This window comes from Perca flavescens, chromosome 7 (assembly GCF_004354835.1).
Source record: "Perca flavescens isolate YP-PL-M2 chromosome 7, PFLA_1.0, whole genome shotgun sequence".
In the NCBI taxonomy this organism is placed as follows: Eukaryota; Metazoa; Chordata; class Actinopteri; order Perciformes; family Percidae; genus Perca; species Perca flavescens.
The window spans coordinates 28,845,052-28,863,671 of NC_041337.1; the positions used below are offsets into that span (position 1 = coordinate 28,845,052).

Consider the following 18,620-nt stretch of genomic DNA (forward strand, 5'->3'; position numbering starts at 1 on the left):
GGTCGAAAAGCTGCACTTCCTGGAGGGCGGGACCGGACGGTCTTTGATTGGTGTAAACTATCGTCTGTTATTTTATCGAGTGCAGATTCATCGACCTGAAGGTGCGTTCAAGTTCCACAAATTAAACGTACCAGCGTCACGTTCGTGTTGTTATCTTAACGTTACACGAAATTAACCTAATATTTACAGTCTATGAAATGAACGTAGGCTACAATTGCTTACACTTCATATCAAGTTGTTCCCCATGAAAACTATTGGGCGTGACATTGCTTTACTCGAAACTTAAGTGCGTCACGTCCTATGTTTCATTTTGTGTCAAGTGGGAAAATGTTTGGAGCAACGAAAAACCTCAACCGTAATGCTTTGACGGCTTCAGACAAACAAACAAACTGTACTTCCAGTCCATATAAAATGTTTACACCCCCAACGTCAGTCTTATTGTGAACATTAATAAGGTAATGTTTGACTCCAAATTCTAGGTTTTAAGGTTTTCCTTGTACCTTACTGAGTTGAGGGGAGCGTACCTCAACAGGCAGCCCCGGCGAGTCGAGCGCCTATTACGCAACAGAGGAGCTACAAGATGGCGCAAGCAATATTTGAAGTGCTTGAAGGTAGGAATAATGTGTTAATAACCACGTAATTGCAACTAGAATAAAACATTAATGTGTATTTTAAACAACGTCAATATACTAGGACCATTTGATGTGCAGAAAACTCTAAAACGATGGAAATTCGGCTATTTTAATTATAACAATCAAAACATCCCATACAGGGAAGAGTCACCATGACTGTAAACAGACAGATTGATTATTGTTCAGACCTTATAGACAGCTTACGACTGTTAGTCTTTCTCATCATATTGTAGTCAGGCAATGACATTATGTGCTTCAATTTTCCTGTTCAGACTGCATTTGACATTTTTGCTGCAGGCTGAATTGTTGCTATAGTACTCTTAAGTGCTAATACTGTGTCTGTGTTAGTCGGTAGTCAATTTACAGCGACCCTTGTGTATATTAGTTTCCTGAGGTATCAGTCAGTTGATTTGTGTACATTCTTCCCCCCCCAAAAAATTATAAGATCAATATAGGGCAAGTAGAGCTGAAGAGCTGAATATACCACGATATAAAGCTGCTGATGCCTTACCTTAAAGCATGCACCATTTTTTAATTTTTCATCTGAAGGTTTACCAGACTGTGAGTGTTTCTTTTAAAATGTATTTGAACAAAACACAGGTTCCCTTCCATCTTCAGGGCCAGACACACTTCCCTTTCAGCTTATTACCTAGAAATTTTAACATTCATTCTTTCAAATCTTAGTGAAACATACAGCCATTGAGTGCCCGGAATACAATAAAGATTTACAGCATGTGACTTATTACATGTTTTTCCACCCTTCCTCTTAAGGCATGGACAACCAGACAGTGTTGGCGGTCCAGTCTCTACTGGATGGCCAAGGTGGAGTTCCTGACCCAAACAACCAGAATGTCTCTGGGACATCCGCTATCCAGTCTATGGGTATATACAGCAAATACAGTAAATACCAGCTGAGTGATATCCAAACAAACAGAAATAATAAAAAGCCTACGGTCAGAAGAGTACCACAAAAACAGAAAGCCACCATTATGAAGCCAGTGACCCTCTGTTATTTGTAATTGGCTTATTTATACATAGATATAGGAATAGTGTCTTTATATATACATATATATATATACATATATATATATATATATATATATATATATATATATATATATATATATATATATATATATATATATATATATATATATATGTATATATATATATATCAGCTTAATTCAAAAATATAACTTCAATATGGCTTCAACAATAGCCCCACTCATTAAATATGTGACATTTGGTTTGTGAAACTAGCAGCATTTACTTGTATCTCCCTGATGTTACGGCATTGCAACTTGTGCTTGTGCCATATCAAAAAATGCATAGCTGTTTTACTACACCAAAATTAGGACAATCCCTTTGTAATTGCCACCTCTTGTGGTGAAAGGGTTTGTGTCTCCATGCGACCGTGGGAGCTGTGTATCAGGTCCATGTAGGATCTCACAAGGCAAACTGAGTGGCAAGATTAGCGGGTGATGCAAAGACCTCTATGAAGATCAAGGCCCCCTCCAAGAGCCATGTCAGTAAGAGGGAGGTAACAGGCGAGAGCCTGGTTGCAGGGCCTGGACCCATCAGGTCTACTCAGGCCCAGTCTGAGAGTAACACTGGCCAGTCGCCATGTGGGCTCACTGCTGGTAAGTTTCAGTGTAGTGGGGGTTTGATGCAGTGTCACTCTGGCTATATGTTAAGATGTGTTGAACCCTGGCTATGAAAAATTTAATCATTTTCATGATTGATAATTTTTGCGACATGAGGCCAGGGCAACAGCAAGTGCTGAACATCAAGTGTTGCCTGTGACTGTGCGCTTGTGTTCTCTGGACTGTGTTGTGTCCGTACTGTCCTTCTTTGATGATTGAGTCATGGAGGCTTTTTTTCCCCCTGCTCATGATAATGACCTTGTTTGCTACTGCTTGAAATGTAAAATGCGTCATAAGCACATCCTGTATGGACAAAGTGCTCTTTTTATTAGTTTTATTAATAAATGAACATTTTACTGCAGTATACAGCCCTGTAGGTGCTCGAAACCTCTTATGTTTGTCCTTCCTACAGACGACGAGGATGTGTTCCTGTGTGGGAAGTGTAAGAAACAGTTCAATACTCTGCCAGCCTTCATGACACACAAGAGGGAGCAGTGCGCATCTAGCGTCCCCTCCCTGTCCACAGTGTCCTTGGCCTCCACCAATGGCTACACATCGGTCCCCTCAATAAGCTCTTCACCACAGACTCCTGCCAACAGACAGGTGAAGTTAGTTAGGGTGTTTTTATGGGGTGAATGATAAAGTGTTTGTTCCATATTTTGTTGTTTTCATCTGTAACAACCAGTATATAAAGGTTGTAAAAAAGACTACAAATATACCATGGAGGCTTGTAAATCTAGATGGCAGAAAGAAGGAAGTGACTGATGTTCAAATAATAAGTCCATGAATGTGTATGTGAGGACAAAGGAGCAGTAGAATACAAAAAGGGAAACTGTAAATATAACAAACAGAATAAAGATGTTTTTAGAATAGAATGTTATTTGAATTTTTGTAAAAGAGGAACAGTGAGAGCGGGACTACGAAGAGAAAAAAGAAAATACTAGAATTTCTAGATATAAAGATGAAAACTGCTCATATTATGTATTGTGTATTACTCCCCACTTCTACATCAGGTATCCACCTACATCACAGTCCCTCCCTCCCCTTTGACACACACTCTGGTCCAAGGCAACGTGCTGGTCAGTGACGATGTCCTTATGTCGGCTATCTCAGCCTTCAGCTCCATCGACCAGCCTATGGCCACGATGCAGACGCCTATACAGGTAACAGCTGAACGTTACACAGTAGATTTTTGGCCTCCTGTCACTTTTGTGTGCCTTGTGTACGAAGCATCACATCCTTGCCAGTCACTGTGTATCATGCTTTCTATTTAAAGCCACCAAAATCACCAAAAGTGTGAGATGATTCGGAGATCTAAAAAATGTCTGTTTTGAGTAGGGCTGCACAATATGAGAAAAAATATGCAATAAAGTTGTTGAATATTGCTTTAAAACAAAATTACTTGTGAGAAATAAACAGAACACTGCTGCTTTCAGTATTCTGCTAAAAGACAACTAATTGCTTGTTGAATTTTTTTTGAATTTTCTTCCATCATTCTTTTATTGAACAAATTGAACCTTAAATTGAATATAAAAGACACCACCAAAAAAAGAGTGACCGTTACATTTTAAAGTGCAGGTTTTTTTTATTAGATCTATTTTTCGATTTAGATTTATTTATTCCCCCCCCTCCTCTGTTTACATTAATCAACATTTCTGTAAATGCACCAGTGTTAGCCAGTCGGCTAATTTTCAACTGTAGTCCTAGTTGCATGCATGTCTTTATGGTGGGAAGAAACCGAGGCAAGCACAGGGAGAACATGCAAACTATATATATATATATATATATATATATATATATATATATATATATATATATATATATATATATATATATATATGTATATATATGTATATATGGCTCAGTGATTAGCACTTCTATATATATATATATATATATATATATATAAACATTTTACTAATATAAAAACATTTTTGCTAATGAATCAGTCTGCTACCTTTGCTGTGTTGCAGAGTAACCTGAGCATGCACACAGCTGGTGTATCTTACCTGCAGCACCATCACCACCACCACCATCATCATCATCACCATCACCAACAGCAGCAGCAACAACAGCAACAGCAACAGCAACAGCAACAGCAACAGCAGCAGCAACAGCAGCACCAACAGCAGCAGCACCAACAACAGCAGCACCAACAGCAGCACCAACAGCAGCACCAACAGCACCAGCACCAGCACCAGCATCAGCATCAGCAGCATCAGCAGCAGCAGTCCTCCCACCCGCTGCCCTCTGACCAGACACCGGCCCACCCTCTGCCAGCTGGACAGCCCACCCAGCAGCCGCTCTCCTCACAGGTCCCAGTGAGCCACAGCAACTCAGTAGTCCAGGTTTACAGCACACTGCCCCATATGGCTGGGGGTGGTGGTGCAGAGATCCACATGTTGGGTCTGCACCCTTTCCATTCTGTACAAGTGAGTAAAGCTGCCTGTTTGGTTACCATCTCAGTATTACATATGCTATGCACCATTTAAATATAGACAGGTATTGCACGGAAAAAAACACTAAAACAATTTCTGTCCGTAATGGCTGAAGTAAAAATATTAAAGCTATAGTGCGCCACTATTTGATATTAATGGACATCCGTCACATTCAAGCCATTGCCAAATGAGTTGATGCAATACTAGTCTCCGCTGCAGAGGAGGGTCTGGCTAGTCAACACAACATTCCGGGATGGGAGATAAACGTGCTCTGGTTTATTGGCATTTCTTTAAACCAATCACAATCGTCTTGGGCGGTGCTAAGCGCCGGACAGAGCCACGGTGCCGCTGCAAAATAGCCACTTGTTTTGGTGGAACGTGTACGTTCAAAAGGTTGTTTTAGTCGTGCAACAGAAAACTCAGATAGTCTAGCTAGCTGTCTGGATTTACCCAGAGATCTTACCCAGAGTTAACCACAGTCCTCATAAATCCACCGGAGTTTAAAATTACAACACAAAGAAAGCGGAAGTTAACGGACATCTGGCCGAAAAGAGTGACATCCGGCAGAATTTACGTTGTGGATATAGACTAATACAAAATATTATAAAGCCTATCAGCTTAACAAAACTCTCTCTGTATATCTCAGAATGGCTATGTTTAGAAAATGGTGTTGTCTGGCGACTTTCACACGCAGAAGCCCGACGGAAGGTAATTACCTCTTCTGAAGAGTCCATCATGTTTCTCTTTTCTCCTTGGCTACAAGAAACAATGTGGAGGAGGGTGGGGGGTGGTGCGCAATCACCAAAGGCTTGCAGCATGTGGATGCAACGACAGTGTTGTTGTCATTACTTAGAATACCTCATGGGGGGAGACAGAAACTACGCACTATCACTTTAAAGAAAACTTCAAATTAAATGATTTAAAAAAAAAAATACTAAATATCTTGATCAGATAAGGCTTGTACTCGTATGCACAGATGACCGAAACTGAAAAGCAGTCTAATGGCGTTTTTCCATTACATGGTACCTGCTCGACTCGCCTCGCCTCGACTCGGCGCACTGTGCGTCCCTTTTCCATTGCAGATTTTAGTACCGCCTCAGCGTGGCTGGTCGTCATAGCGACTGCCGTGGGCGTGGCTCGGTAGCATTGCATTTCCCCCGACTCATTTCCTGGTTCTCCTTCTCCGTAAACAACATGAAATCAAAGAGATAGTTAACTTTTCCTGCTCCAGATTTCCCACCGTGGTCAGAAAGAACAGGGGAGACACTTTGTTTCTCTCACTCTAGAGTCACTACTCGCTCCGGAGCTAATCGCCGGCACTCTCTCACTTCTCCCTCGCTCACCAGCTACACACACACACGCACACGGCGACTCGACACACACACCAGTGCACAGGTATAACCATCAGGCCACTTGTATGCTACTGAGAAAGCTCTGCGTGGAGCCTCCGGCAGCAAAAAAACACAGCTGGCTAAACTATTTAAAAATGCCGTCTGTCGCTAGCAATGCAGTGATCAGTGACGATTCTTTCCGACCAATCTGTAGCCTGCAGGGTTTCACGTCACCTTCTCGGCTCACCTCAGCTCGTTTGGAACCTTGACTGAGGAGGTACTAAAAAAAGTACCTGTTAGCAGGTACCAGGTACTTTTTTTCGTAATGGAAAACCAAAAAAGGCGAGTAGAGTCGAGGCGAGGCGAGTAGGTACCTTGTAATGGAAAAGCGCCATAAGATAAAGCACTGAGCCTGTGTGTCTCCCTCAGGTGCCCAGTCAGTGTGTGGAGAGCCAGTCATTCAACACCCCTCCTGTCTACAGCCCCGGGAAGCAGTGCACCAAAACAAAGACCTGCAGCATCACCACCAATCTGACTGAGCTGGGCGACTTTGAAAAGGTTATCATTCCCAAACGATCAAGGAGTAGCAAAAAAAGCTCTGATGGAGCCGCAGGTATGTGAGGGAAAAACATCAAGGGACATTGCAAGTTTTACTTTTTTCGCACCATTCATAGGTGATATTCTGTGCTGTTTCACAAATTTGACTAACTTTATACCGAATGAAAAAAAAACGACATGAAGGAAAATTCTCTGGACCAACATTTAGATTAAAGACACTATACATCTCAATTTAAAGTTCTAATACTACTACTGCCACTGTAACAGCTTCCAACACTGACATTTTTTTATTCCTACATACTACTACTGTTAAATCCATTCAAAGCCAGTCAGTTATAAAACGTATAGGCTGCAGTTAATAATTAAAGAAAAAATCCAACATAGGGGTTAATAACACATTTGTACCGAGTTGACCGCTCTCTGGGATATGTTTTCATGCTAATCGAATGTGACCGGTTTTAGCGCAAACTGCTAATTAGCTTATAACGCTAGTCGTCGGGGCACGGGTAAAGTAAAAAGAAATCTCTATTTCTATTCCACTAACAAGGCTCAAAATAGCACCACACTTCCACGGTAGCATAATGAGGGTCCCTACAATACATGTAAACCGAAGCATTGAGAACTTTGTAAGTGTACAGACAGTTTATTAAAAAGATAGATTATAAAGCCAGTAGCGTTCACGTATACAGGCAGGCGCCATCTTTGGAAAACAGTCACGATCAGTCGACCGACAAACGCCGTGCTTGAGCTGTTACTGGTTACTGGTTGCACGGCATTCGTCGTTCAACTGATCGTGACTGTTTTCCCAAGATGGCGCCTGCCTGTATATGTGAACGGTACAGTCTTTTTAAACTATCTTTTTAATAAACTGTCTGTATGAAAACATATCCCAGAGAACGATCGACTGGGTATACATGTGTTATTAACCCCTAGGTTCATTTTGTGCCGGATTTCTCCTTTAATGAAACAGCACATAATGACCATGGATATGAAATGTACGATGATGACCGTAGGATAAATATTCATGCACTTAATTTCTACTCCTTAGCAGAGCAGCTGAAGGGGAAAGTTCCAAAGCTGAAGTGTAATTTCTGTGACAAAATCTTCTCGAAAAACTTTGATCTTCAGCAGCACATTCGAAGGTGAGTTACTGGCCAGAATGGTAGACTGTCCCCCATCTAAAAATAGACTTTAACCCAGAAGAAATTGACTCAATTTCCTTTTCTAGTAATGGCCTCTAACCTTTTTCTTTCTACAGTCACACAGGAGAGAAACCATTTCAGTGCATCGTCTGTGGCCGAGCTTTTGCCCAAAAGTCCAACGTGAAGAAACACATGCAGACACACAAGGTTCTGAATAGTTTGTGATAAATCCATACTTATTTTCAAAAGTGTTTACTCCCCACAGAAAAAAATCCTCACTAGTCACCACAATTGGGGTTGATGTCATATGCATAAAAGTCTGGATAAAATTAAGCTTACAAATTCTTACAAACAACGCTAGCCCAAAATTGATTGTTGAAACTGTTGATTTCAGGCAGAGATCCAGCAGAATTTATCCGATGTAGCTATAGTTCGCTAATAAAGCTGACGTTAGCGTTAGCTCCATGAGTTAATGTAAAACCCAGTCTTCCACTGACCCACTGTATGTTTCAAGCTGACTCATTTAAAACGAGAGCCGTGTAAAAGGGTCACCAAAATGCAATTGATGCAATTGATACATGCTATCATGCTAAAGAAAACTGTGGTTAAAGCTGCATGTCCAAGGCAAAAAGGAAGCATCCATGTAGAAGTCATGGAAATAAAGAAACAGCATTGTTCTTGTATTGCAGTGTAGAACTAATTAGTCCTACTATTGCATGATAAGGAAAAAATGTAAGATCAGATAAACCCTGTTTGGCTGCTTGGAAGCTACAGTTTGTTTTACTTTTTAAGAGAAAAGGTATTCAGGATGAGGACCAGCCAATGTGTTTGGTGAACGTAACATTTTGCATGGGGGATGCTGGAGTGTAAACTCCAAATCAGACAATGAGGAGGACAGAGCAGCTACATTAGTCTAAACTCTGATACAGTGGCATTTACGACCTCACAGGGGGAAAATACTAGAGTGAAAATGCTTTTGAGATTAGACCTTTTTCACTGCAGACATGTTGACATGTCATAGTAGGAAAAGCACAGGTGTATTCAAAACCATTAATGATGGCTGCATTCCACTTAGGAGAGGCCCTGGTATTGTACATGCTGACTCACTGAAATAGCTTACTGGGACACTTGATGGAATTGAGACATTGTTAAGGTTATCAATTTCAACTGTGCTTTTCCTACTATGACAAATCAAAATGTCTTTAACCCCACAGAGTACGACATGCTCCATGGCTTTAAAAGTAGTGCTGGGTTACTACTGTAGGTAGTAAGCCAGCTAGCCAAACATGCTATCGTTTAAAGCTTACATTAACTAAAGGCCCTGGACACCCACACAGTTGTTTTCAGTTATTCTGGCTGATTAGCCCTCTTCCCAGGACTGTGTGGGTGTGTATAGACTGATTGATTGACATCTTCCGGAGCCTCCTGTTAGCTTTGTTGCACCAATGCACAAATAACACCTTTATCATTCTTAATTGGTAGATGAAACATAATAAATTCCCATCAAAGTTCCAGCCCACCTTCAATCTAAGCAGAGGGCTTATCAGCCAGAATAACTCCAAACACCTGTGGGTGTTCAGAGGCTTTAAAGGCACAAAAACGCAATGTTTAACTTTTGCAATGGTATTTTGCTCTTGTAAAGACCACGCTCCAAACTCTCCGTAAACTGTATGTACACGTGGTAAAATCCAAAAGGTTGACAGACCTGCTGTGTCTAGTTACAGTTGCTTAGCTATGATTGGACAATGACAATGACTGTTTGGGGGAAGGGTGTAGCGTAATAATAGTAAATTAACCAATGCCGGTAAAATGTATCGTAAAGCACATCCTTTGATTATTCCAATAAGATGTGAATGCAGCACAGTGCCAACAGCACATTCAAAATAATAACTTTCTTTATCTTAAAGGTATGGCCTATGGGCGTGGCCAGCACAGTGTCCAGATTACCAATCACAGTAAAGGTGGTACCAGTGTCATCCAATGAGGGGGAGGGAGGCGGGGAGCAGCAGCAACAGCGGCAGCAGGGTGAACCAGAGGAGGAGGGGTCACAGCAGCAGAACTGTCAAACACAAACAGAAGAGGGAGTTCAAACAGGTAATATCTGTTTACATCCTACTGATACATTCCAATAATCATGCATTGTATGTAAATTATATTAATGAACACATAGACTTGGTTGCCTGTTCATTAGGTACACCTTAGTCTATACGTTCAACTTCCGGGATTGCTCCTATGCTGCCGGAAATTCTGCTAGATGTTCCTAATTTTCAGACGGATGTCGGTTACCTTACCTTCTTTGTGTTGTTGCGGTCTATTTCTGAGGACTATGGTTAACTGCTCCTCAGATCTGTGCAGGGTAAATTGAGACAGCTAGCTAGACTATCTGTCCAATCTGAGTTTTCTTTTACACGACTAAAACAACCTTTAACGTACACATTCCCCCAAAACAAGTTCCTTCCCGAGGCTATTTTGCTGCAGCCCCATTATTGTGTCCGACCCTTAGCACCACACAAGACAAGTGTGATTGGTTTTAAAGAAATGGCAATAAACCAGAGCATGTTTTTCTCCCATCCCGGAATGATGTGTGGACTAGCCAGACCGCTGTGGAGGAAGGTCTGGCAATGTGAGACTAACACCTATGCTGAAAAAAACATCTGTATTTTATTGAGTTGCAGGTTACTTTCACTTTTGTCCTACATAGTAATAAGCGCTACTGATCCTTCATCAGATTTACATCTCCAGCCTTTACAGTAAATACTTCACTTCACAGATTCGCTCATGGACACATTTTATAATTGAACGGCAAGAATTATTTGCTATTTAACATCACATATCCATGATCGTAATCTTATTTTCCCAGGCCCTTCCTCAGATAATACAACAAACAGAAATAGATAGACTGTCGGTCAGTTAACAGTTAATTTTACATAGGAAAGAGAGAGAGAGAGAGAGAAGACCAAAAAGAAAAAGAAAATAATAATAATGATAACAATAAAGAAAATAAATGTATCTGGCAACTTAAATTGTCTAATTTCTTTTGTCTTATACATTTTCTTGAACTGAATGATATTGATTGATTACCCTCAAAATCATTATCCAATGAATGCCACAGTTTGACACACATACTGAAATACACATTTGCTTTAAAGTTGTTTGTGAATCCAATGCTTGATTCCAGAAGCTCCAGGAGAGTTGGAGGAGAGCGCGCCTGAGGCTGATCCGGAGGGCAGCCGAGGGGAAGCTGAGCAGAACGGGCTCCCTCAGCTACAGTCCAACCAGGACCAACAGTGCCAAGCTCCGAGCCAACAGATAGTTGTAATAGACAGCTCCTACCAGTGCCAGTTCTGCGCCAGCAAGTTTAAGACCTACTTCCAGCTCAAGTCTCACATGACCCAGCACAAAGGGGAGCAGGTGAGTACAGAGTCCATGTTTACTTACTTTTTGTCTCATGGGATTGATTATCTGATAGAAGAGCTCCTGGCCTCTCCCAACATTATCAGACATTTTAAAGGTCCCATGACATGGTGCTCTTTGGATGCTTTTATATAGACCTTAGTGGTCCCCTAATACTGTATCTGAAGTCTCTTTCCCAAAATTCAGCCTTGGTGCGAAAAAAGGGAGGTAACCTTTCCCCTTATGATGTTATAAAGGGAAGATTCCAGATCGGCCCATCTGAGCTTTCATTTTCTCAAAGGCAGTGCAGGATACCCAGGGCTTGGTTTACACCTATCGCCACTTATAACCAATGGGGGACCATAGGCAGACTGGGGGAACTCATATTAACGTTAAAAAACCTCATAAAGTGAAATTTTCATGCCATGGGACCTTTTAAAGTAGTTTTGACAAGAAATATCAAGTATGATCATGTACAGTACAGTGGTGTGAATCATTGGTCTCACAATTGTATTCGGGTTTTTGATTATCCTGTCAACGATTCCAATCGTTTCGATATCCTCAATATTATTATATATTGCTACACATGGTTTTTATCAACAAATTCAAGCAGTCAGATATATATATACAAACTCCCCTTTTTATTGTATCTGCTCTTAAAAAAAGACACTTCCTGAATGTAGTGGAGTCCGAACACAGCAGACAACAGGCAAAAGGCAATAACAAAAAAAGCAGCCACTGTAAAATCAACAAGTAACATCAGTAGGCAATAATCGATTATGGTCACTGCATTGACGCAGAATCATCCAGGTCCGCATTGCGTTGCATCGATGCAGTGATTCATTTTAACACCCCCTAAACATGTATTACCCTTCTCAAAGACGTTTTCAGTCTCTGCATGTTTTTATTCATTCCTATTCGTAATAGAAAGCTGTACTACCTAGAAGGTGGGAAGCACTCATGCAAAAATACATGTAAGGGTATGCTTTAGAAAATGGTGGGCAGTAATAATGTATACGTGGTTTGGATTAAATGGGATAAAACATAGAAAAAATGGTTACACTTTACTTGAAGGTATCTACATAAGAGTGACATGACACTGTCATGACCGGTCATAAACATTACATAACGCTTCTGTCATTATGTGTCATTCGGTTTTTGTCATGACAATTTAGGGTTGGGGTTAGAGTTCATGTGTTCATGACAGTGTCATGTCACTCTTATGTAGATACGTTCAAGTAAAGTGTTACCGAAAAAACAGTGGATGTTTTTTTTTTTATTTCTTACATGACAAGATTAATTAACCATGTTTACTTCCCAGGTTTACAAGTGTGTGTTGAAGTCCTGCTCCCAGACCTTCCAGAAGTTGGATCAGTTCCTGGAGCATATCAGGACTCACCAGGAGCAGCTGACCTACCGCTGCCACCTCTGCAACAAGGTGTTCCCATCACTGTTTGAACTGGGAGTCCACCAGTACTCCCACTGCTTCTGCCCACAGCAGAGCACACACAAGGAAACCACCATTTACAGGTCAGCTCAGTAACTCTTACTTGTGTATTGATTGCATCATAATTATAGCAGAACACTGGCATCCCAAAGTCAGCTGAAATGGCCTCAGCGTCTTTGAGTTGTGGCAGGTGAGAGAATGTCTCTCTCATAGATGAAGCTCTTGAAGAAGAGGAGACAAGTGGTATGTTACTGTAGTTGGGTGGTACGTTATTTTAACAAAAACGTGACTTTTTTTTTGTTCTTGTGTTTCACCTCAGGTGTGTGAAGTGTCAAAGCCGATATTCTACCCAGGAGGCATTGGAACAACATCTGCTGACTGCCACGCACAACTTTCCCTGCCCACACTGTCAAAAGGTAGCATACTGTACACACTGCTGTGTGCACATTCAAACTATACACCTTTGGAATCTGTTAAGCTAGTCCTCATGTGAAGAGCCAGCATGGTTAGCTATTATTGTAATGATATTTGGACTCTAGAAGTTACAGTAGTCATACAGTAGTCCCTCTCCCCTCAGTCAGCCTCACCAACACAGCCCCGGACCCCCACTGACACTGACTACATTTACATGCACATAATATCCCGGGTTTTGGCCTTTATTCCAAAAAAGACAATATTCCGACTAAGCTGTGGCTAATGAAGGTGAATATTCCACTAACATTTCCGTTTACATGTAGCTGTGCAAGGCCCTATTATAAATATCCAACCGGAATATGCCGTTTACATGACCTGTATCATATTCGGAATAATAGTATGATATTGGTGTGCAATATCATACCCCCACCCCCCCCCCCCACCACCATATGAAGTCACTACAATTGGCATTAATCTTCATCCTTGACTTTACATCTGCCCATTGCACATACTATATATTCTTTGCAAATTGTGCACTCAAACCATTCAGACTCTTTTTTTCAGTTTACAGTTTCTGTATTTATTGTTTATTTCATATTCATGTGTAATATGTTTGTTTGTTTATGTAGTCACCTTTCACCAAGGCAAATTCCCCAAAACACAATTGTACTTATTGTGGCAGTACAACCTTTTCCGATTCTGATTTTGATAAGTCTACCATGCTTTATATCTTTGCCTTAAAATACACAGTTCACTAGTTGAGGTTTGAGACGTTCAGGGCTTTTGTTTTTCATGTCACATTTTTAAGACCTCGGTGCCTGAGTGTCTAATCTGTTCTCTTGCTGGCCATCAGGTTTTCCCGTGTGAAAGGTACTTCAGACGCCACCTCCCCACTCATGGCGTTGGAGGGAGGTTCAAGTGTCAGATCTGCAAGAAAGCCTTCAAGACAGAGCACTACCTCAAACTGCACACACGTATTCACTCAGGTCTGAAAGACTTCCACAAAGCAGTCTTCTTGTCCTTCTGACATTTATTATTTTTATTTATTTTTATAGTAAGAAGACTTTAAGCCAAGCCACTCGATCAGATGGTTGGGGAGAAAATAATGAAATATTTTGAATGTAAACATTTTTTTACATTACTGTTCATGTGTTATATTCAGAGCTTCACTTGTAAATCAGGAGGCCCTGGAACACAGAGGGGGAGAGAAAAAGTCACAAACGCATCACAAGTCCACAGAGCCTGAAGCACATTGGACAAGGCTAGGTACTAGGTGCTAAAACTAAACTGCCATTAAAGCAAAGCATTATTTGTTTACATTAATCAGAGCATTCACAAAACTCACTCAAAATCAGCATGGGGGAGGCGTGTAGAAACAGCTGTTGACACTGTTCGAGGGTGTGTGTGGGAGGGCTGTTGAGATCCGGTGCACTAGACAATTGTACATTGTGTTGCGTAACTAAGTCAAGAGCTGATGTGTTGATTTATTTGTCTCATTGCTGGAAATGCTCTATGATGTTGATGTTTGAGTTTCTTTAAGTAGCACTATTTTTAGTGTCTGCTTAGCCACTTATGTGGCTGTCACTTCTCAGGTTAACAATCCAGTTTATTAGTCTTTATTCCTATCACACCAGAAAGCGACAGACGGAAGAACCTATTGTTAGAATAAATCCTTAACAATGTCTGGGTAAACTACTGATTGAACAAGTTGATGTTGATGTATCTCTGGCTAAAATCTAAGCATTTAAATGCCTTGGTAGTCTAGCCTAGACATCTAGATCCTTAATTTGCAGCCAGGGGGGTCTAGGCACTCAAACTCTAGTCAGGCCAATCATATCGTGTATAGAGTCGGTGGGCGGGCTTATGGCTGCTACTGCTGGGAAAATTCTTAAAAAAGGAAGTTGTGTTTGGAGTTTTGCCGACCGGATACAGCAAAAGTTTAATCTATCAACTAGCTCCGCTACCTTCTTCGTTGCTCTGCCTGGTTGTAGCGCTATCCTATTGCGTGCAGAGGGAATTTGAAAGACAACCATTTATCCCGCCCCTCGGATTGAGCCCTGTCAATGGTGAGTTCCCAGACCCAACATCTTGATGTGGGTCTGGCTTGTCAGGCTACTGGTACGCTATGCAATTGGAAGAATTTTGCCAGGGCAAAGATTTAGTTATACCTAGAGTTACGTTCACCCCTACTTGTCTGTCCCATAATCAAAGTGAGAACTGCACATTAATGACGATCAAAGGTGTGAGTTTGATGCTGATTCCATTTTCCAGGTGAAAAGCCGTACAAATGTTCCCTCTGTGAGGCGACGTTCAACAGGAAGGACAAAGTGAAGCGACACATGCTCATCCATGAACCCTTCAAGAAATACAAGTGTCCCTTTAGGTGAGGCTCTCAATGGAAAAGCCATATTAGCCTATTTAAATCATTCTTCCCTCCTTCCCTGCTTGATTCGTTAATTTTACTTTATCATTCAAGCCTTTTCAACTTGTCTTACTACTCTCTTTCTTTTCCTTTTCGTCCTCACTTGTGCTTTTCTGTCCCTTTCTTGTCTTTTGATTCTTTCCTTCTTACTTTGCTCACAAGTTCTTTAATGCAATGCTATCTGTAATGCTTTCTGTTTTTGTCATCAGGACACATGTAGGCTGCACCAAAGAATTCAACAGACCAGACAAACTCAAGGCCCACATTCTGTCACATTCTGGTGAGTCAATGATAGCAATAACACTTTTCATTTAAAGGAATACGCCACCGTTTGTTGAAATAGGGCTTATCACGGTCTACCCTGGCTGTAGATAGGTGGGCCAACACTTTTTTTGTGTCAGTGCAAGTAATTAGGTTATTTTTTTGTCTTTTGTTGGCTCATTTTTACTCACAACATGCTAACCAGCAACGTAGGATTCCATTCACTACGCTAAGCTAACTAGCGGCAGTGCTGCTGGTGTTGCACTGGACTAAAACAATGCATGCACAAAAAATGCGTTGGCCCACCTATCTACAGCTAGGGGAGACAGTGATAAGCCAATCTTAAAGTTATGTTTGCAGGGCCAAGTGATTAAATAAAATTATACAAAAACCATCTTTTGGCATATAAGCCAGTAGGGCTTCTTTCACGATGCAAGGGTGCCGATTCGATTTGTATTGCGATTTTCATTTATTGCGATTCGATAGTATTGAGTATTATGATTTTCTTTTCCTTTGTTAACAAAAACTAAAGTTGAATAATACACTTCTAGAGACAACATATCATGAGACATTTCTAAAAACGAATTGTTTTCTAAAAAGAATGTTCATCACATGTCAGTCAGTCTGATATTGATTTCGTTTGTAAAGAAGTACATAACATGTATTTTCTGCGGATTTGATATAGTCGCCGTCAAATGTACCGTATAAACAAAAAATATTTAGGTGATTCATTAATAATAATGAAAAAATTATCGATTCTAGAGAAACGAATGGATTTTAAAAATCGGCGCAAAAAAAAATCAGGACACATTTGATTTTCGATATTATAAGCCAGTTTCTTGTTGTTCAGAATTGCTTGTATCACTGAAACTTCATACAGTACATTTAACAAAAGACATGAACTGAAAGTGGGTAAACCCTTCATTGGTATCTAAAACGAAAAATGGCATTGTTACATTGATTCTTATAAACTCCTCTTTCCTCCAGGTATCAAACCCTACAAGTGTCTTCTTTGCCAGAAGGCGTTCAGCCGCAGGGCCCACATGCTCGAGCATCAGCAGTCTCACACAGATAACTACCGCTTCAGATGCTCCGCCTGCAACAAGGGATTCACCAGACAGAGCTATTACAGAGATCACAAATGTCCCGCGGCAGGGAACGGGACAGGACGTGAAGGAGGGACTGGAGAGGCAGAGGGCGACCAGGTGGCGGGAGTGCCCATGGCAGAGGAGAAGGATGGAGGGGAGGACGGGAGAAGAAGCAGAAGAAGAAGAAGGTTCTTGAGTAAAGAAAAAAGGCCAGGGGGAGATGACGAAGAGAATGATGACAGCTCAAAGGACAGCCAAGAGCAGGTGGAAACACACGGGGAGGAGGAAGAAGAGGAGGAGGGAGAGGAGGAGGAGATGGGAGAAGAGGAGGAGGAGGAGGACGAGGAGGAGGAGGACGAGGAGGAGGAGGAGGGAGATGGGAGGAATGACGAGGGCTGTCAGGCTGCGAGGACTATCAGCACCATTGAAGGGCAGACGGACAGAGAAGAGGACGGGATAGAACATGGTGGCGTAGCACTGGAGCAGATTCAGAGCAACGACCAAAACTGTTTGCAGCAGCCATGTTTGTAGTTTTAAGCATCATCTTTGTAGGAATTTTTGCTGGACATGGACCAAACAAAACTATCCATTATTTTTTTTCCCAAGTCTGGGAAAATGATTTAATTATTTGTTTTAAATTAAAACGTTATTTAAAATCATACACACTGCTTTTACTGTAAAGTAAGAACAGTATGTTACCAAGTAGTATATATTTTGCCAAAATAACCAAGGGACCATTTCTATGTTCTTGTTTACACATTTTGTGCAAGTTAAGCCACAGTGGTTCATTAAAAATGTCATGTCAAAAGCAATGCCAACATTGTCTTTACATTTACTTTTATGTAGCAAAAACTGAATTACTTTAAGTTAACCCATGTCTGGAAGTACATTTGTGTCCATATAAATGTTCGGTAACACTTTACTTGAAGGTATCTACATAAGAGTGACATGACACTGTCATGACACATGAACTCTAACTCTAACCATAACCAAGGGGGTAAGCCAGCCTCAGCAAAGCATGCCTACTCTGGAGCCATTTTGATGCTACCTAGCCCTCACCCGCTGTTAGCATTCCATTGACTGCCATTCATTTTGGCGTCACTTTGACAGCAAATAACTTTGCATCTGAAGCGTTATGGCTCCATAGCAGGTGTTTTTGTAAAAATAGCGTAACGATTGTGTCATTACCACGTGACTTTCTGTCGCATAATAGACAAAGTACCGTACAGTACAGGAGAAGCTCGCAGGCAGTTTCGACTTTTAGTTGAATTACTAATGTTAACTAGCATTTTAATTAGCAATAATTAGCCTGTGTAATTTCCTAACCTATAACTACGTTCTCCGTCTCTGAAAGATTGGGAATGATTGAGATTTCTCTTGGCACAGCTACCAGAAGACTTCCAACTTTTCAGACAGGTTGCTCACGTCACATCTACGTCTTCAAGCTCACTTGGAGGCTGCGCAGTAACGCTCAGCCAGCACCGGAAAAGTGCTTCTAATAGACTTCACTGGTCTCCTGCAAGTCTACGGCGTCGCTTTGTCCATTTCTTTAACGGTCTAGGACCATAACTTGTTATGACAAAATCTGAATGACACTCACTGACTGAAGCGTTATGTCATAAACATTTATGACTTGTTTATGAGAAGTGTCATGTCACTCTTATGTAGATACAGTCAAGTGTAACCAAATGTTACTACATTGAGTAAAATGCCACCCTCTGATACTCTTTTTCTCTGTGTGCCATCGTCCGTCCCTCAAATTTCCTTGTGTACTTCTAGTTCAGTTGGAGATTTATGATTTCTGAGACTACTTAATGTTAGCACAAAGAAAAGGGCTTTCTTCAAATGTAA

The 18,620-nt window shown here is 41.1% G+C and overlaps 1 protein-coding gene across 1 annotated transcript; it reads left to right on the plus strand.

Annotated features, from left to right (window-relative positions):
- Nucleotides 1-335: 335 nt before the first annotated feature.
- Nucleotides 336-17,099, plus strand: znf341 (zinc finger protein 341; the record flags this gene model as incomplete). The annotated part of the gene is made up of 17 exons (XM_028583206.1): nt 336-611; nt 1,404-1,514; nt 2,688-2,878; nt 3,289-3,438; nt 4,249-4,289; nt 4,536-4,707; nt 6,474-6,657; nt 7,651-7,744; nt 7,861-7,951; nt 9,652-9,838; nt 10,923-11,155; nt 12,459-12,667; nt 12,904-13,000; nt 13,852-13,984; nt 15,270-15,381; nt 15,630-15,700; nt 16,669-17,099. Coding segments are annotated over exons 1-17 (2,538 nt in total), but the record flags the coding sequence as incomplete, so codon positions are not given.
- Between the last annotated feature and the right edge of the window lie 1,521 nt (nt 17,100-18,620).